Below are 25,084 nucleotides of genomic sequence, written 5' to 3'. Positions count from 1 at the left end.
AATATCCGCGAATGTCAAATTTCTCATTTTTTTAATAAAAATACTTTTCAACCCAAATAGCCAGAATTGCTTAAGCAGCTCATTTTGGTACGCTAAAGATCGCTGCTCTAATTCGCCTTTTGCAGTAGATAAACAGCATCAAAGTTCTATGTGGGTCTTTCAAACAGCGCCTAAGCAGCTTCCTTATGCCACGATGCCAGGGATTATTTTTCTTTGTGTTTTATTTTCAAGCAAGCGTTATCGATGAAATAAACAACAAGATTTGTTTCGTTTAAACACATATGTATTTTTTATAATCTTTTGTATTGATGAATTACATAAAATTTTACACAATTTACTGATAATTCACAATCACTTCCCTCAATATTCATTCTTCAATTAACGAATCTAACTTGTGCAGCAGCAATGAGATTATTGCCGGCGTCCGTCTTTGACACTTTGACTAGAGCCACCTTGAACCGATGTCATGCATTAAAAAGCTATAAAGTTCCACCAAGTTCAGAACTGTTTCTTAACAAGCCTTCAAGTTCCATCGTGAACCCTACACATAGTGCTAATCAGCCGCAAAGTTCCAAAGAGTACCATGTGCCTGTTAAGAAGCTCCATAGTTCCGCAAAGTACCGTCTATCTCTTAATCAGCCACAAAGTACGACATCGGAACGATTTTTCGTTAAACAGCCCTAAATCAGCTATAAAGTACGAGCTGGCTATTTGGGATAGTTCCGCAAAGTGCCGTCTATCTCTTAATCAGCCACAAAGTACGACATTGGAACGATTTTTCGTTAAACAGCCCTAAATCAGCTATAAAGTACGGGCTATTTGGGTAAACGACTGAAAAATTGAATATCCATAGAAAAAAAATGAAAGCTCCACAGCTTCATTGGTTTGATCAATAGATGGCGTATTACAAGTCATCATTATATTGCTATCCTTTTCTTGAAATGTGTTTCGACAAGTTTCATCTTATCATGACCTATATAGCCTTCTAACTTTCTGAGCAAAAATCTATATGGATAGTCGTGTGGTCAGATACGTGGGTATCAACACCAACGACCATTATTCAAATCTTACTTGCTTCAGTGCTGGTGGTTTCCGTTGGAGTTTAGTATTTAAACAATCGTATCGCCGTTCTAGTTCTAGCGATACATAACTTCAATGCGAAACCATACAACAGTACAGAGGAAATGAGAAAGCTCTCCTCCAACCGATGAAGCTCAACTGGTTGGGGTATCCCACCAACAGAGAGCGCCACCAGCTTTTTCGCTATTTTTAGAATGCATGAGTCGTTTGTCGTCTGCTAAACGAAGTCTTTTTATAGTCCGATTAGGTTGAAAATTTGTGTCGTTTAGAACCCGTTTAGTGGTCATTTAGTAGATTTGCGGCACTTGGGAAATAAAGTATTATTTTCATCATTTTTCGATGCTAAAATAGCTGAAATACTTGCACAACAATTGATAGGTAAATATCAATTACAAAGTTTTTACAGTCCAGTTTAAGTAAAAAAAAAAAAAACATGTAAAAAAAAATTATATTTTCTAAAGTGGCTATAAACTGTTTGGAAAAATGCTTTAGTCAGCCTAGTGAAAATCGAAATTAAATTAGCGAGTACGGACAATATCCCCCGGCCTTTAGAATTTCGCTCGCCGACGGGAGGACCGAAATCTGTCGACCGAAAAAAGGAGCATTACAATGCGTTACATTTCATCTGGCAATTTTTTCGTTACGGTAGTTTTTTGTTGTGTCTAGCAGCGGCCTCAAAATAGCCGATTACACGAGTAGCCCAGTTTCCGAAAGAGGATATTTTTGCTTGTCTTCATCAGGGTTAAAAACGTGGGATAATGTTACGACCCCTGTAATCAAATGAATCCGCCAAATTTGATCAACAAAGCTACAGCGCAGGACGCGGCAATAACATGCCTCAAGAATTGCGAGTTGTTCGTTGCTTCCAGTGCTTAAAATATCAGGCAAGCTGGAGGTTAATGCAATAGCAAATGAAAGTTTTAAAATTGCGTTCATTTTCTCTTAGGTGGACATTGTGAAAAAGGCCAACAAATGGGCGTGCAAAATGTGTGGCGCCAAACAATCGCTGGCGCGTGAATACTTCCGTGGAACGGGCCAAGATTGTCGAAGCATGGTGCAGCAACTCTCCGTCCGACACCTGGAGATGGATCAACGCGAAGCGGAGGTCGCTGAACTGGTGTTGCAAAATAAAATACAACTGCCCCAACCGACCCAGCTAGATCCAGCTATGTTGGGAAATGGCACAAACGAAAGCACCAATACGACATCGAAAGGTCCGAGCAAGTGGGCCGCATTTCTTACAAAGGAGGAAAACGACGACCCATCAGATGCTTTGGACGCTTCTGAATCACTGGAAAACGTGTCCTGCACCACGTTTGACCGCGAACGTATCGGGTGTCCGGTGAAGCAGAGCAACGCATGGAGTAACTATCCAAGTGCTCAGCATGATTCGTCTGATTCTGATGCACAGTTCTCCTTAAACATGGATGACATTTCTCCGAGTGATTTTTCTTCGAGCGACATTTGGAAAGCTAAACAAAAGAATCCCGTATTCTACCCAAATCGTTCCGCAAAGAGAGGGCAAAGTAATACAACACCATTTCACAACTACGGTGCTCAAAAAAGCTGGACTCAAGCTCCAGGGGCTAGCTCCATGCAACTGCCAGACTTTCATCGTAAAGGAAGCAGTAACAATCGTTCATTTAAAGATCGATCGGAAACGGTGCCAAAACCATCAACGGCCAATGCTGACCCACCGTCTGCTAGTTACAAACCATCGCAAAAGCCATGTAAAAGAAAATGTTCAGAACCTAGTGCCACAGCGCCGCTCATGAATTTTGGTAAGCGTTCGGCCAACGAAAGTACGTCAGCAGCAACAATCTCGAATACTCCATCTGGCAATAGCAAGGACAACAGATCACACCATTCAAGTCCACCTGGTAATGTATCCTCGAAGTGGGCAAAGTTCTTGCCGAAAGATGACGAAACGAACGAAAATACGGACAGCAATTTCATCATTTTTTGAACGCCGAACAAACATCCGGAGGGCGAAACACGGAAACTAATCATGCGCGTGAAAGCAAAAAGCATTATTTTATTTTGCGTTCGCTAAAGAATCCAAATGTACACAATTAAACAAATAATAACGGTTGTCACAAACATTCCACCGTACATCACGTACTTATCCTCGACCAGCCTTCGTTCGATCATCTTCATCGTTTGGTTCGACAGGCCCAGCGTATTGCCAACATCGAGTATTCGTTTTCGTGCCCCCTTCAGGGTTTCGCGCTGGGTCCGTAGTCCGTCCAGAATGTTCGAGCCCGTCCAGATCATTTCATCCACCCCGCGGTGGGCGTTCTGCATCGAATTGTGATGCTGCAGCGAGTAATCGATATCGATCGACGTTTCGGAGTTGGCGGTGAACCGCTTGTTGAGCAAGCTTTCCCGCTCCGCCAGTTCCGTTTCGCGGCGCTGCTTCTTGTCCTGGTGCATCTTTAGCGCGGCCTGCAGATGCCGTATGTCGTACTTGAGCTGATCCACACGCATTTTCGCATTTTGACGCTGGGCCACGGGCACTTTGAACAGCAGCACGTCCAATCGATCGCAGTTGCTGTAACGTGAGGAGCATTAGATGAAACTAGTATCTAGCTAAGCTAGTAACTAGCTGAGCATTTGCACCATACCCATTTACTGTAGTGATTTTCATTTCGATGTCGTGTTCAATTTCACTCGACGCAAAGCGCGTATCGTTCAGCCGCTGGAAACATTGCTGCGTCTCCTGGATTAGGCTATTGGTTTGCATGTAAAGGGCTTCCATGCTGGCGGCTCTCCCGTGTGGGGAATGTTCAACCTGTCCGATGCTCAGTACTTGTATAACTTTTCGGCTCGGATAAATTAACACATTTGTTGCGATTTACACCGCAACATCGGCACGACTAGAACATACTCTGCGCGAAATCAACACGCACACTGTTGTGACACGTAAACGAAAACGCAGTCAAACTGTCAAGCGAGAACTGTCAAATGCATGTTTACCTTTTTTTTGCGCGTACCGAGCATCTGTTGAAGTTCGTGCGGCTCTGTTATTTTCCCTTTTGCAGTGCAAGAAAAGTACAGTTAAAATAATGGTCTGTGATAGATAAATGGTTGGCCTTCTGAGGCGTATAGATTTCCACGCAGACGAGTAACGCGTGAAGAAGCGGAAAATCAACTTGTTAAAACGATATGTAAAAACTAAGGAAACCATCTCGGTGCATCTGATTGATTAAAGTGTTATCAAGACATCAGCTGATGAATTGTGATGATTTGAACTGCAAACAGGGGCGGTGATAAAGCTATGGTCGGGTTCTATTGCTTTCAGTATTCATATTTGTCCGCACTTGAATGAGTGTAAAAAAAGTGTAAAAAAAACCAGTGCGTTCGTGTTTTGGAGACGATCTCGTTGATTTCGTGGTAGGTGCAGTTTCGCATACGAAAAGTGTAGTGCCGTGCGTAGGAGACACCAAAACGACATGGCTGTGTCTAAGTTTAGGTGAGTCAGAATACTGTTTTGCTTTTCATTTGCTGTGAATTCTTCTTTATCTGCCTATATTATAAACCTTTCATGCATCGTACGTGTGTGCATTGGATATAAAATGTAAATTAGCTTATAGCTTATCGCTCTTTCGTACATTCTTGCTGTGCCGCCCATGCCATGAGTAAACGAACACCACCTCTTCTCCATGCGGTGCAATTGTATAATGGGGTGATAAAAACCTGCCAACCAATTTTCGCACATTTCGTTCCGGTTAAGGTTTACTACCACACCTATCATGAACAATGCGCTCCAACTACAATGAATAATGCGTTGTTACATAAGCAAACTGTACAATGTACTTTCCCTTAGAATTAGGGGAGATTTGAATACAGTTTGTGTAGCCCTCGGTTCATCGCGTCGCACCGCACGACACAGAACAATTGAATGGGCGCCACATAATTGCGTGCGCTTGGTAACGCGTGAAGGCGTTCGGGTGAAAGAATTTGTATGGCTGTAGCGTGAGGGCAGAGAAGCGTTTCCGTAGTGTAGTGGTTATCACGTCTGCTTCACACGCAGAAGGTCCCCGGTTCGAACCCGGGCGGAAACATGTGTACTTTTTGTGTTGTTGTATTGACGTGTATGTGTTTTTTTTTTTCAAATAGTTTAATTCATATTGATGGTTTGATTTTGTTTATTTTTTATTGTTTGGTTGTAATAGTATCACATCTTTTAATTTGCATTCTATTTACAGTGACGTGGATGAATATGGCTTCAAACGGGAGGCAGATTTCGACTACCAGTCGTATGAAAACATCATGTCCAGCTACCTTTCCGTGCTTACAACACGCAGCATGCGCTGGCAAAAGTTTCTCCAGAGTGCGGACATGCTAAAGAATCGGTCCAAATTAAAGCGCTTCGTGCGCAAGGGCGTTCCGGGATCGCTCCGCGAAGAGGTGTGGATGAAAACGTCCGGTGCAAAAGACCTACAGCAAAAGGAACCAAATCTTTACCAGACGCTACTTACATACGAATTCGATCAGGAGATATGTAAGCAAAAAAGAACGAATGTAATGCATTTGTTAACATTTTCTAACACTAACTTCTTCTTCGTTTGCTAGCGGATCAAATTAAACTCGATCTTCCAAGAACGTTTCCGGACAATATCCATTTTGAGCAGTATCAGGTAAGCTTGTACAACGTTCTGATTGCGTTTGCTCACCACAATCGAACTGTCGGCTACTGTCAGGGGCTAAACTATATTGCTGGTAAGTAAAATTAGTCATGTGCCTGTTACCGCGATGGTTTTCTTCTAACAAATGTTTCACCCTTTTTGCTATTAGGTTTATTGTTGCTAGTGACTAAGAATGAAGTATCCTCGTTCTGGCTACTAAAAGTGGTTGTTGAGAACATCGTACCGCTATATCATACAAAAACAATGGATAACCTCATTACCGATATTGAAGTGCTGAGCGAACTAATCCGGCTGCGGGCACCTGACGTCCATCGGCACATCTTTGACTTGGGTAAGTGTACATGCAATGTTCCCGTGGAGTTTAATCAAAATTCTAATCGTTTCCGTTCCTTACCGTTTAGGATTACCCTGGCCAGTGATAGCAACCAAATGGTTCATCTGCCTGTACGCCGAGGTAGTACCGACCGAGACCGTACTCCGGATATGGGACTGTCTGTTTCTCGAGGGCAACAAAATATTGCTCCGCGTGGGCCTAACGATCGTTGTGCGCTTACGGCAGGATCTGTTGGCGACTGACGACATCTCAACGCTGATCGGGCTGTTTCGTTCGTTGGAAAAATCGTACGTACTCATGGACTGTCATGAGTTCATGAAGAGCATCTTTAAGGTGCCGGGTAATTTACGCCGCTCCCAGCTGGATGCTCTACGGCAGCGGTTCTATACCGAACGGATGGCCAACAAGAGCAAAGGTTCCTAGGGGTTGGAGAGCTATATTCAGAAGAGATACAGACTGAATATAGTGTAGACCACAAAGTGCAGGCACGTGCGGCCCGTGAACCTACTTTTATAAGGGTGCTGTGGGGCGAAGTTTAAGCGCTCATATACTATTTTTACAACACGGACAACTGTTGAGGGGCATGTTAACATTTTTCCCGCGAAAAACTATTATTATTGTAGACACTACCAACGTACGCTTTAAAAACAAAGTGACAATTTTCTTTATAATTCATCCACACGATTAGTCATGGTGCGCTATTGTTTGTACAGAACACGGGATACACATTATTTTATTTTATTATTCTCATTAATGTTTTCTCATAAAAATATGGTTAGAACGACTATTTGCGATCCATTTAACGCATTTAGCTGAAGCCAAATATTCGCCAATTTCATTTCATTTAATTTCCGTTGCTGTTTATGATCTGGGTTACACTTGAAAGGAATTTCTGTTAGTCACATCATGTACCATTTGGTTCGCAATCATTAAATTATACTCCGATACTCAAACAAAACTACATAATCTTTGATCAAATCTTGTAATACCTGTAGAATAGTTGTTTACCAAAAACCCATTTCGGCATAAGAAAGAGTACCTTATTATACGCTACCACGAAGCTATTAAAGAATTGTAGCTATCGCCCGTATGCATTCATATGCAAAACTGCCAGATAGTAGAATAGCTCAAACGTTTACGCGGTAAACAGTAAAATGAACAATAATATCATGGTGCAGCTTATATCATATTTTCTGCGTTAAAAACATGCATTAACATTGATAATAAATATTGAATTTTACGTAAACTCATTTGCAGGGTTTCCTTTGGTTGGCGATAGTGCTTAACATGATGACATTGCAGTCTCTTTTGTTTGTACAAAGATATTTTACTACACATCGCTCTTTCAGATATATTATTAAGGGTCTCTTGACAGTACGACTAACAGCACGCTAAAAGTTTTGAAAGTTAATAAGCAAATGATTAAGCAAATATAGTAAGAAATGGTACCGCTAGACCCGCCTTAACGATTATTCTCGTGGGCAATTATTTTTGGCATACTCATATCTCTCAATCCACATCGGAGGTGTGCCATAATACCAAGTCAGCAAACAAGTTTCAACAGCCCTAAGGCGGAAAGCCCTTAGGTTCTTGAATTAAGAAGCGCATGCAAACATAATTAGTATTATCAAAAAAGGAAGCAACATTCATAAACTAAGCTTGCCAAAACAACCAACTTACAGCTGTCCAACTTTTAACCACCATTTAATGAATCCGCTAGAGCATTCAATGATTAGCACACCGCGCTTGACACGAAATATGGCACGAAACATTCGCAACAACTTCCTCCAACACCTTTGTCTTCTTCAAGATAGTAGACAAGATAGTCCACCGCAAACGATGGGTGCAGGTTTTCTGACACGGCATGTTTTTACTTTTTGCTGTTATTGAGTCCCATCGGTAGGTGCACCTAGACCCACATGGGGAAGTCACATGGGAAATGCGAATCATTTAGTGCAAAGGCATCGGACGCAAGTAACGACCGCAAAGGAAGGAGTTACAAGGTAGTAGGAAAATCAGCTGACTCATTGTTCGTAAATTTGCAATATGAACGGGTAATTTTGAGTGAGAGCAACCCCTTAAGAATTTATTCTCCTTTCACATAAATATAAAAGCAGCAAAAGGGGTTTTTTTTTGATAATGAACTTCAAGTAATGATGTAATGGTAAGCTGTTGTTAGTGCCATGACGGACAAAACTGCAGATCTCCAGAGAAAGTTAACTAATGTAATTATTCATTCATTTTCATTGTCATCATTTCGTTGTTTAATAATAACCGATATAAAATGCATCGTTCCTAATATACGAATAATATTTTAACCGTTTTAATAGTGCAACTAATGTCAGTTTTAATATAACATAATTTGAAAATTTGTCAATCCATTGCCTTATTTTTCTGTTTTTTGCATGTTGTGCACTGGCAAATTGCGTTGATTTCTCATACCGAGCTTTTCAGGTAAAATTAAAGAGGGTCTTGATCGCTTTAGTTGCATTGCATTCTACATGTACAATTAATTTTATGATATTTTTGAAGACATCGTGCTCCATGATGGCGATACTCGAGGCTCCTCAAAAGCGGACCTACTCCTACTCGGTATTCTGCATTCATACACTTAACACTTTAAGCGCCGCGTCATATGAAATCGCACGACGGCTTTGTTCACCGCTCAGCTCTGTATCTGACTAGGCTTGGGCAATTTGATTCTTTTCAGTGAACGCGTGCGATGTAGTTCGTTCAGTATGATGAACTGAACGCGTGCGGTAGGTCAGTCGCTCAATTGGAGCTAAGTACCATTTTTAAAAATATCATGTTTCATTTTATCGAGATTATTTGTTATTTGTAATTTGTTATTTATTTATTAAAATTCAACGGACCGCAAGTGGCCCACTTGAAGCGAATTCATTTACATTCATTCATTATAAGATAGTCACATTACGGTCATTCATTTGTCACGCTTAGTCTTAAGTAACATAATTAACATGTAAAAGGTCGCACGACACGAATACTATTCAACAATGCGGTGCGCGACATGTCAGGTTGATGACGATCACAAATGACATTAAACTCACGGCACATACGAATAAACGGATCAGAGGAGCCAAAGCGAGTGCGGCGTTCCTCCACGTCAAGTAGCGATCTAGCTCGGAGCGATCTCGGCGGGACATACATGTTGAGCCTCGAAAGAAGCGCGGGCGAGTCGATCCGATTGTCAAGAAGTCCCGCGACAAACAGCCTCTGAGCGTTGCAGTTCCGCTGCTTCAGCGTCTCGATGCCAAGCAACGCACAGCGTCCCTCATAGTCAAGTTGGACACTCCAGGAGCGCAAAGCGAACCGCGTGAATTTGCGCTGGATCGACTCTAAACGAGCTAGGGGACGAGCAGCTGTAGGCCACCATACTACAGAAGCGTATTCTAACACTGGTCGCACCAAAGCACAGTATAGCGTCTTGATGCAAATCGGGTCAGTGATGTCTCGTGCTATTTGTTTTAGTAAGCCGATCAATTGGTTACCCTTAGTGACAACGTGCTCTAGCTGGTCGTGGAAGCTCAACTTTTCGTCAAGGAGCACTCCTAGATCCGTGACACAGCTTTTGCGACCAATGGTAGATCCATTTAACGCATAGTCATACACTAAGGGGCACCGCTTTCTCGCAAACGTAACGACAACACACTTCTCGACGCACAATTCAAGACCATTCAAAGAGCACCATGACTGGAAGGCACTTAGAGTGGCTTGAAGGCGGAGTTGGTCTGACCGGTCGCGGATAGGCAGGAACAGCTTCGCGTCGTCTGCATACAGTAGGTGGCCGTCAGGAGGGAGCAACCGTGTTACGTCATTCAGGAAAATGACAAACAGCAGCGGTCCAAGATTACTCCCCTGCGGCACCCCAGAAGAAGCATCGATACGGCGCGACGTATGGGGTCCCATCTTCACGCAGTATGTGCGACCAGTAAGATAGGAGCGCATCCAGGCCAGCAGCTGCACAGGCAGACCAAGCGTTTCGAGCTTTGCGAGCAGCAAGGCGTGCGGAACGCTATCGAAGGCAGCCTTGATGTCCGTGTAGACTGCGTCGATCTGCGAGCCGGCATCGATGGTCCTGTGGCAGAGGCTAACGAACTCAACCAGGTTGGTGGTGGTTGAACGCTGAGGGACAAATCCATGTTGAGCTGTGCTAATGTAGTTCGAGGCAGCTGCGAGGAGAGGTTCGTACACTAGGAGCTCGAAGACCTTAGCGCAGGCACAAAGCGATGTAATGCCACGGTAATTACATGCATTTGATTTGTCCCCCTTTTTGTGCACTGGAACAAGCCACGAAGTTTTCCAGCAGGCAGGATAGATGCCCGAACGCAGCGAGTCGCGAAAAATCGAGGCCAGGATAGGCGCGAAGGTGGTGCCACAACGCTTAAGCGTGGAAGCCGGGATACCGTCAGGCCCTGGAGCAAACGAAGATTTCAGCCTGTCAATCGCTTTCGAGACTGAATACTCATCGATGATCGGCAAGTTTGGGGCCATAGCATCCACCGGTACGTTTGATAATGCGTCGGCTATCTGCCTCTCATCAGTTACAGCTGGAAGGAAGGTGGCGGCAAAGCGCGAGGCAAAAATATCACATACAGCAGACGGATTGTTGCCGTTGCGCCCGTTGTAACTGACGGAGCTAGGAAAACCAGAGGATTTCCGACGATTGTTTGCGAAGTTCCACAGTACACGTGAATTGCCACGGCAGCGCAAAACCGTACGCCGTACGTGCCCCAGGTAGCGGAACCTGTTATAGCGCCGATAGAGAGAGTGCGCAGTGTTATAGTTGCGCAATGCAGCGGGACACCTACGCAACAAATAATCGCGATACGCGGCAGCTTTAGCCGTTTTGAGCCTGCGCAGCGTTCTGTCACCCCAAGGGGGGCCTCGTTTAGGTCGTTTCACCGGCGTGCATTCATTCAGGGCTTGCAACATGAACCGCTCAAAATCTTTCACAGCGAGGTCAAGAGTGGCGTAATGGGAACAATCGAAGACATTCGCGAACGAGGCGATCATCGGCAGGAGCCTGTTAAAGTCCGTCCGCGCGTAGTCAAGGCGTGATGTTAGCGCAGGAACGGCTGATTCCTCTCGTGGTAGCGGGATGGCCAACTCAAGCGCCGGGTGATAGGTGTCAATTGCTAACAGCGGGGTGAGGCAAAGTTCAAGCGGAAGGCAAACAGAAGCAACAGCATTATTTGCAAACACCAGGTCTAAGACGCGTCCGCTGGTGTTAAGATGACCATTGATCTGGAAGAGTCCGCTATGATGCATCTCGTCCATAAACAGAGCGGAGAGAGCCGATCGCGTACGTGGCTCATAATGCAGAAATGGCAAATCCGGATCATGCTGAGCGGCTGACCAGGAGACGAGAGGTTGGTTGAAGTCTCCTAACAGGAGTAAACCGTCTCCGGGATGCATAGTTGAGCATAATGAGCGAATGCAATTTTCGATTTCACGGAGCGTGGCAGCATTTGCGACAAGTCTAGGCGGGAGGTATGCAGCAATGATGAATAGTCGGGAATTACCTAGTTGTATTACAACGCACACTAGCTCAAGCGATGGATGCACCGTTGTGTGCTCCCGTGACGTCAGAGACTGAGAGCACGCAATCAACACACCTCCACCGCGGGAACATGTACTGTTGTCAACACTACGATCGCATTGGTAAGATGCGATCATAGTGCATAGGCAATGCAAGAACAGAAAATTTTGCTTTTAATGCTGCATTTTTAATTATAAATACAGTCAGTCCGAGATACGCGGTTCATGCATAACTAGGTAACTAGGTTTTTACATTAAACCATTTATGTATAACAATTCATGCAGAAAATTTGAAAATTTCTGGTTTTTAAGAGGCTCTCAAATTTTTGGTAAAACAGTAATTTATCTTAAGTTGATTTGTAACTGTTACGACGGCGAACGGATCTGTGGGCCACGCGAAGGATGCAGCCTTGTAAGTCAAACCCGCTCGGGTAACAGCGATCTTCTCAACCGTTCGACACCAATAATTAACCTTCCCGCTAGTTGCTCTCTCAAGTAATTTGAGGAGCCTATGCCGCAGAAGGGGGTGAAGAGGGATGAGAGATTTCTTTCTTGATCCGAATATGCAAAGTTAAAAAAGACGAGGTTTCTTAGAGTTGCAAAATCCGAATGGTTTGTTTATTAAAAGTTCGGTCCCTTTTATACCCCCGGAAGCCCATACATTTTTAGGGTGTTAGTGTATCTTTTCCGAGGATAATTAGCACATAAGTGTACGTACGCGTGAGTGCCGCATGTTAGTCTTTGTGACGCATTTTTATTCCGCTTTTACACGTAGCGTACCCGGTTTCTAGATTAAGGTGATCGCGCACCACGCGAATTTACAATTTGACACGTCCGTTACGAATTGAATAATCGCGAACGTAACATCCTTCCCCTCGTAATTCATTCTCGTGAATTACGAAAATAAAAAAAGTGAGCGATTATTTCACTGGCTGCCTGCGTTGCTCGCTAGCCCAATCGCAGGCCGCAGCAAAGCCCTCCGTCGGTGGGGCCTCCCCCTGTGTCGAAGAGTCTTTGTAGTCAGGGAGCCAATTCCTCGTCTCGACAGGATCTCGTCTTCCTCGTTGGTAAGCGGTGGATGTACATATGGTTGTGGGTTGATCCTCATCTCCATCAGAACCGCTGCCGATTCGCCTGGGCAGGGTTGTCGCACTTCCCTCTCGACAAATCGTTGCGTGGTGATGTCAGGGGGCTCAAGATGATCTACACCGGTGTGTAGTGGTGAGGGGTTGTGGGGATGTGTTCCACACAATGGCAAGGGTGCCATAGAAGAATCTGGAACCACAGCTTCATGATGGTGAAGTACGGGGATCGATATACCGCGATCTTCTTCATCTGGTTCCGCGATACGCTGGTCCTCGGACCAAGCTCGATTCGGTACCGTTTCCACGAACGGTTTCTGGATTATTTCCTTTCCACGATCGATCTCTTTTGATATCATCGTACTATCTGCATCGTAGTGGATCATCGGCTGATTATGAGGCGCTTCGTGTCCTTTCACGTTCATCCCGAAGACAGTCCAACCCAGCTTGGTCTTGATTGCCATTGGTTCGTCGCTTCGGCCCATTTTGCGCCCTAGTGGTATTAGTAGATGGCTATGATCGAGACCAATTAGTATGGTTGGCCTTGCGCTCTCGTAATCGCTGATGTCAATTCCTCTCAGATGAGGACATTTCTCTCTGAGAACGTTGCAATTGATTGATTGCCTCGGGAGCTGGAGTTTCTTCACGGTTCTCATTTTTTCCAAGACCCGTTCTTTTTTCTCCTTCTCTCCTTTCACTAGGCAACTTACTCTCCTACTTTCTTTCTCTCGTATGGACAAATTCTGCGTCCACGTCATCGTAATCGGCTCAGTCGGCCCTTCTAACTGAAGCTGATTAGCTGTTTCTTCCTCGATCAACGTAAATGATGACCCTGAATCTAACAATGCAAATGTTTTCAGCGTTTTACCTTCGTTGCGTAACACGACCGGAACAATTTGGTAAAGTATTTTTTGTTCTTGATGACAATTCTCCTCCGCATCGGCTGTGAAGTGCAAACGGTGATGCGTTTCTTCGCATGGATGTGGGCCGCGTTCTCGTGCGGCTGTGCAATTCTGTGCGGTGTAATCTATTGCATTTCTTGCGTATGTGTTAGTGGCCGGTGAATTGTTTTGTGCGTTACCAAAATGGTTGTGATTGAACGGTCTTTTTGTGTTGTGCGATGAAGACTGGTGAACGTTCATCGAGTGTTTTGGCCTTTCTGGCCGTTTTGGCAATTCTTTAAGTACCTTTGCTTGAGGCAGCAACCATTTGCCAAAATCTTCCAGCGATGGAAGAACACCCGGTTTGATATTGGTGGATTTATATTCGATCCATTTTAGATGCCTATCAGTAGGCAGTTTACAAGCCAACTCATTTACGAGGCGATGGTCTTGTAAATACATAGGCATATTTATTGCCTTTATGTTAGTGATCATGTCCTGAATCGCGTCGGACAAATCAGGTATTTTGTGCTGATTTTCAACACGTATGTTTTGCACGTCTTTAAGCAGCTCGTCGTACACGAGTTCTGCTCTGCCGAATTGCTCTTCGAGCTTCGTAATTATTTCCGGCACGTTATCTGGCTCGAGAAATAGACGGTGCACGCATTTATACGCCTCTCCCTTAAGGGCGTGTTGAAGCCGGGTCATGTTTTCAACATTTGTATATTTAGCCTGCTTAGTCGTTTCCTCATACGCACGCTTGAATTTCAACCATTCTTTGGCCTTGCCATCGAAATCAGGTAGCTGATCAAAGGTCAAGCGTTTGAGATATGTGTTTGTATCTAAGCTGCTACCTTTAAGCGCTTCGATTAGGGCTGCAATTGCCGTATTTTGGTCTGAGCCAGTCGACGCTGGAGCCTTAATCTTAGCATAGTCTTTTGTGCATTTTATGCACAAGAATGGTTCGTCTGCTTTAGGCAACCGGTTCAGTTTGGCACATGCCATATGGAACCAGCGATCGCATTCGTCGCATTGGACCATATTGGGATCATCAATCCGGCTGCATAAGCGGCAGCTACCATTGTCGTTATCGACGAACGGGGTAAGGTTTCTTTTCGTAGTCATGACGTAGCTAATGTGCCGATGAGTTCGTGTGCGTGTATAGTGCACAGATTTTTATCAGTGGTGTGGGTGTGCGATGTCGCGCTGGTTCAACGGTGCGTAAAGGGCTCTCCCTTGGAGCTCTCTCGTAGTGCTCTCTCACGTATCGCATACGCGGCTCGCTGGAGCTGCACACGTGTTAGTGGAGCCGTATGCGTGAGTGCGTAGGTGGAGAGCGGAAGCAATCCTGTCGGAAGCGATGCTGTCTTCCTCCTAGTGTGAGTGCTTCCTCTGGAGCGAGGATAGGTTCGTCTAGGAGCGAAGAAATTTCTCTTCGGTGAGAATGTGGAGGGCTAGAGAATTTGTGGAAGCTTTCATACCACGGGCAAATCTCTCTACCATACAAATGTGAGGAAGATTCCTCTCTGGAGCCACCAAATGTTACGACGGCGAACGGATCTGTGGGCCACGCGAAGGATGCAGCCTTGTAAGTCAAACCCGCTCGGGTAACAGCGATCTTCTCAACCGTTCGACACCAATAATTAACCTTCCCGCTAGTTGCTCTCTCAAGTAATTTGAGGAGCCTATGCCGCAGAAGGGGGTGAAGAGGGATGAGAGATTTCTTTCTTGATCCGAATATGCAAAGTTAAAAAAGACGAGGTTTCTTAGAGTTGCAAAATCCGAATGGTTTGTTTATTAAAAGTTCGGTCCCTTTTATACCCCCGGAAGCCCATACATTTTTAGGGTGTTAGTGTATCTTTTCCGAGGATAATTAGCACATAAGTGTACGTACGCGTGAGTGCCGCATGTTAGTCTTTGTGACGCATTTTTATTCCGCTTTTACACGTAGCGTACCCGGTTTCTAGATTAAGGTGATCGCGCACCACGCGAATTTACAATTTGACACGTCCGTTACGAATTGAATAATCGCGAACGTAACAGTAACGAAAGCTGATCTAAACGAGTAAAATCTACAAGCTTTCTCTTTTATGTTGCTGTGCGCTTAACGAGTTCTTTTTGTGCGACTGAACTAACTGAACGCGCGTGCGACAGTGTGCGACAAGAGTTCTTTTGGTGCGGTAGTGTGCGACTGACCCCACTGAATACGAGTGCGGCAGTGTGCGACTGAACTAACTGAACGCGCGTGCGGCAGTGTGCGACAAGAGTTCTTTTGGTGCGGTAGTGTGCGACTGACCCCACTGAATACGAGTGCGGCAGTGTGCGACTGAACTAACTGAACGCGCGTGCGGCAGTGTGCGACAAGAGTTCTTTTGGTGCGGTAGTGTGCGACTGACCCCACTGAATACGCGTGCAGCAGTGAGCGACCGAACTAACAGAACGCGCGTGCGGCAGTGTGCGACAAGAGTTCTTTTTGTGCGGTAGTGTGCGACTGACCCAACTGAACACGCGTGCGGTATGTGTGCGACTGACCCAACCAAACATGCGTGCGGCTGTGTGCGAATGACCCATCGGCTATGAGTGTTCTTTCTCACTCAGCACTCACTCAGGGGTCAGTGTGCGGCAGGAGTTCTTTTTGTTCGGCTGTGTGCGATTGATCAATCTGACCACGCTAGCAATATGTGCATTCTTTCTCGCGCAAAGTGCGATCGATCTTCTTGTGTCGTTGTGTGTAACAAATTCTGCCGACCCAAAACGAATGCTTTTTTTTCGTTCAGTCTATGACACCGACAGTTATCTTGCATCTTGTTCAGAGCACATTTCAGTTAGTTCTGTATGCGTGCGGAAGACCTACCCGTTCACTTTTTCGCGTGCGGCGATCAACCGCACACTATAATGAACTGAGTGTGCGGCATAGGTCTCGCACAATTGTCCCATGCCTATATCTGACGCTCACCAATTCTCTTGATAACGAATGAGGTAGGAAAGAGAGAACGAGAAACACATGTGCTACGCCGCTTATCGAAATGAAACAAAAGAGTGATAATAGTCGCACGAACAATTGTCGCTCTCATCGCTCTCTTGTCATGCGCTACGTGCTCACTCGCAAACTGTGACGTCAGGCCGGCGGTCAAAGTGTTAATATAGTAGCAGTGAAAGGCACAACCACGTCTTCATCAGTGGACCTGTAATGGTTCAGATATGTAATTAGAGTAAAATATGATAATTCATCACAAAATGCATGCCCAGAAATGCCTTCATTTCATCAAAGCTGACTGTATAAGTTCTTTTATTTTGTAAGGCGTATTTGACACTTTCTTGTATAAGACACTAACTGAAAATGTCCATGGACAACACATACCATGACTGTCAGATAATGTATTTATGCATCCAAAATCATTCTCATTTTAATTGAATGTGTGACGTTTTTCCCCAATGGAAAATTTAAATAGTCTCTGAAGTATCTGAACAGATAAATGTTGAGTTTTGATTTGCTGTTTCTTGGACAGAATCTTCAATTCCAACAACATTAAATCCATTTTCTATATCTTGAACTATCTTGAGTTATGTACTGCTGATTTTCTTATTCTAATAGTACAACAACTGCTTCATCACTATTATTTCTCAATGGTAACTCATGCAAAATTTCATGCGCTTTAGTATGAAACTCTCTGCACCATTTATTTTTAGCAATTTCATCAAATAAACGAATGTACATAATATAAAAATACAGAAAACTATACAACATCAAAAACTACTAAATATCATAACACTCATACAAATATACCCGATATGAACTATAAACGCACCCGAATGTGTCATAATATAAACCCTATTCCAGGCAACCGGCTACCCGTGTAGCCAAATCGAATTTGATTGCTCATTTATCTGATTCTAGGAATCCGATTAACTTGAAATTTGGAATATGCGTGTAATCCACAGCCATCTTTCTCTGGATTTTTTCGTAGATTTTTTCGAGTATAATTAAACTGTTTTTAAGAATTAAATTTTCTAACACCTTTTGATTATATATTGTGAAGAGACTGAATTCAAACATTGTGTCTGAAATATATTTGATGTTGGTTTCTTTCTAAAAGCAAGGGTCATAATGTAACGGTTTTTATTAAAATCAAAACTCCTTTATCCTTTTTATGGCTCATAGAAAAAACCTGAAAAATTTATACAAAACGTGTAACATACAGTAACTCAAACTGTAACTCAAATGTAACTCAAACTGGACCCATTTTGCTGTGAAAATTTTGTAAAGTACTGAAAACAATATTTTTTACATTTTGTAATTATTTTCAAAAAAATCCTGTCAACTTTGAAAAGCTATAACTAAAAAACGGTAGCGAGCTGAACCAATCCTATGCACAGTTATAGAAACTGCATTAGTTTATTTAGTTTTTTATCAGAATATTGCATCAATATTGGATTACGCATTCAAAAGTTATAAGCCTAATAACTATAAGTATAACTTATAAGCTATAAGTATTATAAGTATAAGTAATAACTTATAACTTATAAGTTATAAGCAACCGGATAGCCCGCTTGCCTGGAATATGATGTTTTTTTGGTTGCCAGTGACAGGGTTAAATTATACTAACTATACAATATAAAACACATGATAAAACACAGTTACCTATTTGATTTCCTAATAAACTTCATAAGCATTACCAGTTTATCCCATGATTTATTTGACTCAATAAATTTTTACAGTTCTTCTTCATTTATTATAAGACATTTTCCACCGTTGACAAAGATTGTATTTTGATGTTTCGCTTAAAAAATCTTTTCCATAATAATTAAACAATCGAAAAGGGTTAATAGAGATCGTTCATTATGACTGAAACACACCATACCTTTTATAATGTTCTAAATCAATTCCTTGTCTCTGATTTAGTACCATCAGTGACTTACAGTTTCAAAATATATACCATCGTCCACTAAATGTTTGAATATAAACGACACATGATGGTCACCGGAAAGCTGACCATATGGCGACCATGTCCCACAGTTGCGTGTTTTTCAGCGGTACAGTTCATCGGAAAAAAACACGAAAACGCTGCATGCGCATGCAACTCTGAATGTCTAAAATGTTGCTCCCAAGGCACCCATAAACGGTTATCAAACAAACGATGTAGAAGCTGGCGAACAAAACCGAGGATTTTTGTTCCTCAATGTTCCGCTTACCCGCACAAACGAATGTAGCTTCCCGTTTCTTCTTTGTTTTGGTGTGTTGTTTCTGCATCTTTATGCTTTCATACGAATGATTTAATTCCTCCTGCGGGCTCAACCATAAAGCCCTGTGCGGATTGAGACAGACATCTTCCAAAACACAGCACACGAACAAAAAACAGGTCAAGTTTGATTTGGGGGGGAAAAATTATCCACACCATGCCCTCCAAATGCAATGCAACTATGCTGCTGCCACAATTCTTGTCACATTTTGACGCGAGTGTGGCTAAACTTGGCCAATTGGATGGCATGTTGCTGGTGTGTGTGTGGGGCTTTTGAGCAATGTTTAATGAACGCAGCCGAAGCTAATTTCTCAACCCGCATGCACCCGCACAAACTTAGTGGATGCCATTTGGTACAGCTGTCGGTCAAATATCGCGCATCCACTCCTCCTCCACCTCACCCACTGGACATTAGGAATACCGGGTGAAACACAAACGGTTCCCCATCGCTTATTCATGTGCTCCACATTTGATGTGGCAAAGGCACATGTGGGTAAAGGGTTGCAATTTGTTGGTTGTATACACTGTTGTTGCGTGTAAATGATGTTTCACTTAAAATATTTAAACGTGAATGGTAATAGCGCGTAATCTAATGGCTTCAAAGTAGGTCAAATATGTTGCTGCAATAACAGCAAGCGAGGCATCCAGTTTAATGTAATAATTGCAACGGTTTTCATAATTATTTGCTCGAAACCTTACGTAGGGGCTCATTTGTTTTCCATAATTTGATATTGTTTGCTGTAATGCGATTGTAAACACTAAGTTGTACATTATGCTGATGTTGAGATGTTATTAATTTGCCTTAAAAATGTCGTTGTTCTCTGAACTCCTTGCATTGACAAAAAAAAATTGTATTGTACGTTACTAGTAACTCTAAGTGGTAGCGGGTAAATGAAAATGTTAAACACGTTGAATTACCAAACAAAAGGTAATTTAATCTGTTTAGGGATTTTTTTAAACTTCTCTATTTTCTACTCGTATGACTTAACAACATGCCCGTCATGGGTTCAATCCCCAAATAGACCGTGCCGCCATACGTAGGACTGACTATCCTGCTATGGGGGGGAACCAATTAGTCACTGAAAGCCAAGCCCACAAGTGGGTACAGGCAGGCCTTGACCGACAACGGTTGTTGAGCCATAGAAGAAGAAGAAGAATTTTCTACCAAATTATATTTTTTGAATGTCGTTAATTGCCGATAAATTCACGCTAACAATCGTAGAAAATCAGAAAAAAGTAATAAAATGTATTAAATATATTGAATTTGTCTAAATTTGTCTATTCTAGTTTATTTATTAAGGATGTTTAATAACCTATCTCCGATGCCTTAAATTCCATACTAAACATAAACCTGCCTAAAACTGAGTTTTGTACGAAATATAACAAAAAACATCTTTTAAAACACTCCAACACACGCTCTTATCAAAATCGAAAACAATTACCCAGATCGAAGGCCATAATTGAATGCAGTTGAAATCCGTCCCTTATCGGCAAGCTAAATCGCATACAATTAATTCACTGTAACGACACACACACGCATATTATGATACGGAACCGTTCATAACAGCATTGAACTATGACAGTGCAGCAAAATGTTGGCTATTTGTGAAGGGATTGCAATACTTTGCTATTGCATGTTATTGAAAATCTTTTTCCACCTTCCCACCATTGCCCTGTATGTTTATTTCACACATTCCGAACCCGTGCTCCCTGCTTCAAAATAAGCTTATCGAGCTTCCGGGAATGTATCATTTTTCATATCATGCTCCGTGTTTACCCCCTCGCTTGAAGGGAGACAACTTCCGCCAGGCCCAGGAGTGTAACGTGTATCGTGGAAAATGGGCAAAATTTTCCAAACCTTTCCAGCTCCTCTTTCACCTTCTCTGCGATCCCTCCGGTGCCGGCACAAATACCTTCCTAGTGGCGCGTATCACGAACGATGCATATTGCTGCGCCATTGCAGAGTGACAAAGGCCGTTGCGGTATTGTCGCCCACCAGTCGTATGTTTATTAAATTTTACACATTTTATGAAATTCTCAGCACCCGGCTATCCCCGTTGCCAGAAGCGTTTGAGACTTTGCCCGTATGTAGCGTTCGTTTGACATATCGGGTAGCAGTAACAGAATGTGAACCATTCCTAACTACCCACTGCATCGTTGCGCACATATATATATTGTATAGCTTCGGGTAAACCTTGGGCGCCTGATGGATTCCTGAGCATAAATTAACATTCAAGCTCATCGCACACTAGAAACATCGGTCATCTGGCCAGGTACAGGCGTGTCTCCTATATTTTTATGATAATTATTGTTAAACGATTTAACAACATGCCCGCCATGGGCTCAAGCCTCAAATAGACCGTGCCGCTATACGTAGGACTGACTATCCTGCTACGGGGGTAATCCACAAGTCAATGAAAGCCAACCCCACAAGTGATACAGGCAGGCCTTGACCGACAACGGTTGTTGAGCCAAAAATAAAAGCTAAAAATTAAAGTCTCCATAGAAATTTACGTATTTCTTACTTTCCATATCGTGGTAATAAACTGGTGTAACACACAAAAAAGGTTACGCAGACAAACAGTGATAAGGTTTGCTATCAAAATGTATCCGTTGCTGCTGCTGCTGCTGCTGCTGCAATCAGATAAATGAACGTTTAGCCCACACCGTAACTGCTGCTAGTGAATGGGTCTAGTGGCGCGGTAATGGTTTCCCATAGCAAGATGCAAATGCGTTTTTGCATTGCCGAGCTCTTGCATGCCATCGCTCTCGGGATATTGTCATCACGGGAGCATCCGCCCACGGTCATCCGCTTACGCTGTCGTGTATGCTTTTTTTGCATTTTAAATATGAGCCGACCGGTCTTGCTGGTAGCGCAAATATGTATGCCACTATTTTGATCTATTTTTTCTGTTGAAGAAAATCATTTAAAAATTTTATATAGTACCTAAACAAAGTCAGAAGCTTCTGCACTGCTGCATTTATTGCCTTATCTCTCCACTGTGTAATTAATTAATAATAGTACGTCCCACCAAAGATAACCCAAATAAGATACATCGTTTGTAATTAGCTTTTATCACAACGAACTCATCGCCCTGACGGATGCAACGATATGGTTTTATGCTTTTTAATTACTTCCATACTTGTGACTTTCGTTCACCGTAATTTGTCATACCTTGCCGTATGACTGTGAGTTGTTCGCTCGTTAACGGTACTGCTGATACTGAGTTGGTTTCGTAATAACTTCTCATAATATCCTTCGTCAGCTCCTCGGTAGGGCCGAAACATACCGAAAATAAAGGATATACTAAATGGCACATAATAAGATTGATTGCGGCAATTGTTTCTAAAGCAACGAAGGAGACGGTTTCATCGGTATTGCCACACTAACGAACGGCACCGGACGCAGCTGGACGTTGCAAAAAAAAGAAACTTGCAAAATATTAATCCCCACCGGCAGGGAAGTTAACATAAAAGCGAGTACACGACTTCGTGCCGTTTTCGAGATCATCAATCAGCATTATGCTGCTGAATGTGTACTGCGCGTATGTGATATTCGGACATTGTACGGGGGTGGGGGGAGGGGGAGGGGGGGGGGGAATAATGAGTTCAGTTTCTGTCCAATCGTTAAGCCATTCCAATTGGGCAGCCAACATTCCTTTCTTACAGATACAATTACAATAGCAATTCTTCTTTTAGCCCGAAGAGAAGCTTGTACGCACACAGCGTTATTTGACTTGTGGCAGCGTCATGTCTTTACTGTAGGTTTTTGTTTCGCACAGTTTGGGAGATAAATGCAGGGTATTTTATTTTGGGTTGGAAAGAATGCTGAAGTAGATGCATGAAACTAATTTACATTCTTTCTTTTCATTAATAAATTGCGAGTGTATTGATGTTCAGATGAAAATGTTCTTCCTTGGCTGGTAAAACATCACGTAATGTCCCCTTGTTCGGCTTCAAAAAATGTAAGTAGGTATTGCGGAAGATATTAAAATGTAAGGTAGAAATAATGAGTATAAAACGTATATGAAATAACATGGTTATGAGAATTCAATCAATCATTGGAGATATCAATACTCAATATTGCGGTTTCAAATAAAACGTGGAAGATTTATTCGACCCAAGGGACTTGAGATCGGGAACTCTTCAATTCTGGCCAAGTTTAACAGCATACGATTTGCATGATTACTGTCAATCACACGCAATATTTGTTCGCGCATAACATTTTACAGGCTTGCTCAACATTCGTTATTTCTTGAATTATTAAATGTTAATTTAAATCGTCCTTGTTAGATGGATCCTGCTCCAATCTTAGGCAATCCTGAACCTTGAAGACATTGTAGAGAAAGATGGTGAAGAACTGCGATATTTTAGGTCGCTTTAATGTGATGAAGTGCAGTTTGGTAGCCATTGCAACGACAAACAATAATTTAACGATCAGCTCCATATATTGCAGTAAATGTAAGCTCACCAGTTACCGACGAGTTGACTATTTCATTCATACGGTTACGCTGTCCAATCGGGTTGGAATATAGTGACCACCTATAATCGCTTTACAGGGTTTTCATAGCCAATTCGATATTGTAAACTAGTTATCGGTTTTCGTCAAGTGTTGGCGTCGTAAACCCTCAATTGAACGCAGTCAACTCTATTCTGATGTTGTAAAGTATGAAACTGTCGTTGTCAAGTTTGAATCCGGCGTACTCAGTATTTTCTAGGGTTTTATTGTTTAGGAGCCAAAAAACTGAAAAGGAATTGTTTGCGTGTTATGTAAATAACTGCAATTAAGTAAAATAATATAATTTTATGAATAATTTTTTGATTTTCTTGAAAAATATCAATTATAAACCAATGTTAGCGACATACATTACAAAAGCAGGAACTTTAAACTTTGGAATTTTGATCAACCGCAATAAAACCACCACCACTGCCTGTGTTAAAGAATCTCACAGCTGTGTAAATGAAACAATGACCTAAAAGTGTATGTATGTTTATTACACTTACCTGTCACTATACGTTTGCAAAAAAACAAGTTACGATTGTTCGGATACATTCGGTTACGGAACTGTATTTTATACTCAAGCCACACACACACACCCAAGTAAATCCATTTTTATCGGTATTTTGTTTTTATTATTTGCTTCATTTCTATACCTTTCCTTGTCCCAGCACCTTCACCGCCCACCGGTTTCTGGTCAATTGATTTATAAATACGTGTTCTGATTTTTGTTCGCCCCTACCCAAACTTTGTGATCAATCACACCTGCCCTTTTCTACATCCTTCTCTCACACTCTTCCCCACTCTGTAGTGACCATCCTTTCTTTCTGTTGGGAGAACATTCCACCACCTGGCTAACTATCGCTATCCCCATCCCGTAATTCGTTCGTTCGGTTAACTCCACAACATGGTGGTTGTTTTGGGGCTTTTTTAATGTTTGGTTGTGTTGTTGTTGTTGTTGTTGCTGTAGTTTTTTTTACAAAAGAGCGAAAAAAATGTGTTTTCCTAACTTATCGACTAAAAACCATATGGTCACACTGTCGCACCATGCTCCCCAGTGTAGTATGTTGCAGCACATTGCAACGGTTATTAGGTCATAACGATACACCGACGCAAACGACTGCAGTGAATGCTGCACCGGGAAAGGCAGCTTATCGCACCCAACGTCCCACGTCCTTCTCTATTTTACCGAATTGTACCTTTCTCTTCCCGGGCTAGGCAATAATGCACGCGGAGAGAATGGGGAGAGTTTGGGGTGTTTTTTTTTTCTTTTCCTACACTGCATCATGGGTTCCGGAGTGTTTCATATTTATGTATATTATATAGTTTAGCTACACCTTCATCGTACATCTTGGCTCACAGTGAATATTATCTAATACGTTATGTGGAGGAGGAAGAGGAGGAAAAGGAGAACGGGTGGGGGATAAAGTTCAATGCATTCCCCAAAGAATGACCTTGACGCATAATGGTAGCTATGGAGATGGTTGTAGGGGAACGAGTTTTCTTTTTCTAGTCGGCGTGTGTATTACGGCTACGGTTGCTGTAGTTGATGGCGCTACTCGCCTGCTTTGTTCAGCTCTAACGAGTTTGGTTCACGTTTTGGTTTGCCTCGTCGGGTTTTGACTAGCCTGACCGCTTGACCCATGGCTTCGGTTTTGGACAGGGGCGGGACAATAATGCTCCACCTAGACTGGGTTAATTGTGATAATGTTTAGCACTACTCATCTACTACCGATACATACGTTTGATTTGTTCGTTCTA

The 25,084-nt window shown here is 42.8% G+C and overlaps 3 protein-coding genes and 1 non-coding gene across 4 annotated transcripts; 3 read left to right on the top strand and 1 right to left on the bottom strand.

The window, feature by feature from the left end:
- The first annotated feature begins 1,835 nt into the window (after positions 1–1,835).
- LOC1271539 (uncharacterized) lies at positions 1,836–3,192 on the top strand. Its single transcript, XM_310357.7, has 2 exons — positions 1,836–1,964; positions 2,027–3,192. Exons 1-2 carry the CDS (start codon positions 1,914–1,916, stop codon positions 3,044–3,046), a joined length of 1,071 nt encoding a protein of 356 aa, XP_310357.4. The 5' UTR covers positions 1,836–1,913; the 3' UTR covers positions 3,047–3,192.
- On the bottom strand, positions 3,086–3,841 carry LOC1271538 (probable Golgi SNAP receptor complex member 2). Its single transcript, XM_310356.4, has 2 exons — positions 3,705–3,841; positions 3,086–3,631 (listed from the first exon to the last, which is right to left on the bottom strand). The coding sequence occupies exons 1-2, from the start codon at positions 3,836–3,838 to the stop codon at positions 3,130–3,132; spliced, it is 636 nt and encodes a 211-aa protein (XP_310356.3). The 5' UTR covers positions 3,839–3,841; the 3' UTR covers positions 3,086–3,129.
- Positions 3,842–4,258: 417 nt separating this feature from the next.
- On the top strand, positions 4,259–7,313 carry LOC1271537 (growth hormone-regulated TBC protein 1-A). The gene is made up of 5 exons (XM_310355.7): positions 4,259–4,552; positions 5,289–5,584; positions 5,656–5,802; positions 5,878–6,060; positions 6,131–7,313. The coding sequence occupies exons 1-5, from the start codon at positions 4,533–4,535 to the stop codon at positions 6,484–6,486; spliced, it is 1,002 nt and encodes a 333-aa protein (XP_310355.7). The 5' UTR covers positions 4,259–4,532; the 3' UTR covers positions 6,487–7,313.
- Positions 5,072–5,144, top strand: Trnav-cac (transfer RNA valine (anticodon CAC)). Its single transcript has one exon. It is a non-coding gene; the product is annotated as a tRNA-Val (tRNA).
- Positions 7,314–25,084: the final 17,771 nt, after the last annotated feature.

This window comes from Anopheles gambiae, chromosome 2 (genome assembly GCF_943734735.2).
Source record: "Anopheles gambiae chromosome 2, idAnoGambNW_F1_1, whole genome shotgun sequence".
Lineage (NCBI taxonomy): Eukaryota > Metazoa > Arthropoda > Insecta > Diptera > Culicidae > Anopheles > Anopheles gambiae.
This window is presented reverse-complemented; position numbering and strand designations above follow the sequence as displayed.

Coding starts and splice junctions, on each gene's coding strand:
- LOC1271537 (XM_310355.7), top strand. CDS start 4,533: ATGGCTGTGTCTAAGTTTAG. Junction 5,585..5,655: donor CGAATTCGATCAGGAGATAT/GTAAGCAAAAAA, acceptor TTCGTTTGCTAG/CGGATCAAATTAAACTCGAT. Junction 6,061..6,130: donor TCGGCACATCTTTGACTTGG/GTAAGTGTACAT, acceptor CTTACCGTTTAG/GATTACCCTGGCCAGTGATA.
- LOC1271539 (XM_310357.7), top strand. CDS start 1,914: ATGCCTCAAGAATTGCGAGTTGTTCGTTGCTTCCAGTGCTTAAAATAT. Junction 1,965..2,026: donor TCCAGTGCTTAAAATATCAG/GCAAGCTGGAGG, acceptor ATTTTCTCTTAG/GTGGACATTGTGAAAAAGGC.
- LOC1271538 (XM_310356.4), bottom strand. CDS start 3,838: ATGGAAGCCCTTTACATGCAAACCAATAGCCTAATCCAGGAGACGCAG. Junction 3,632..3,704: donor AAAATCACTACAGTAAATGG/GTATGGTGCAAA, acceptor CTCACGTTACAG/CAACTGCGATCGATTGGACG.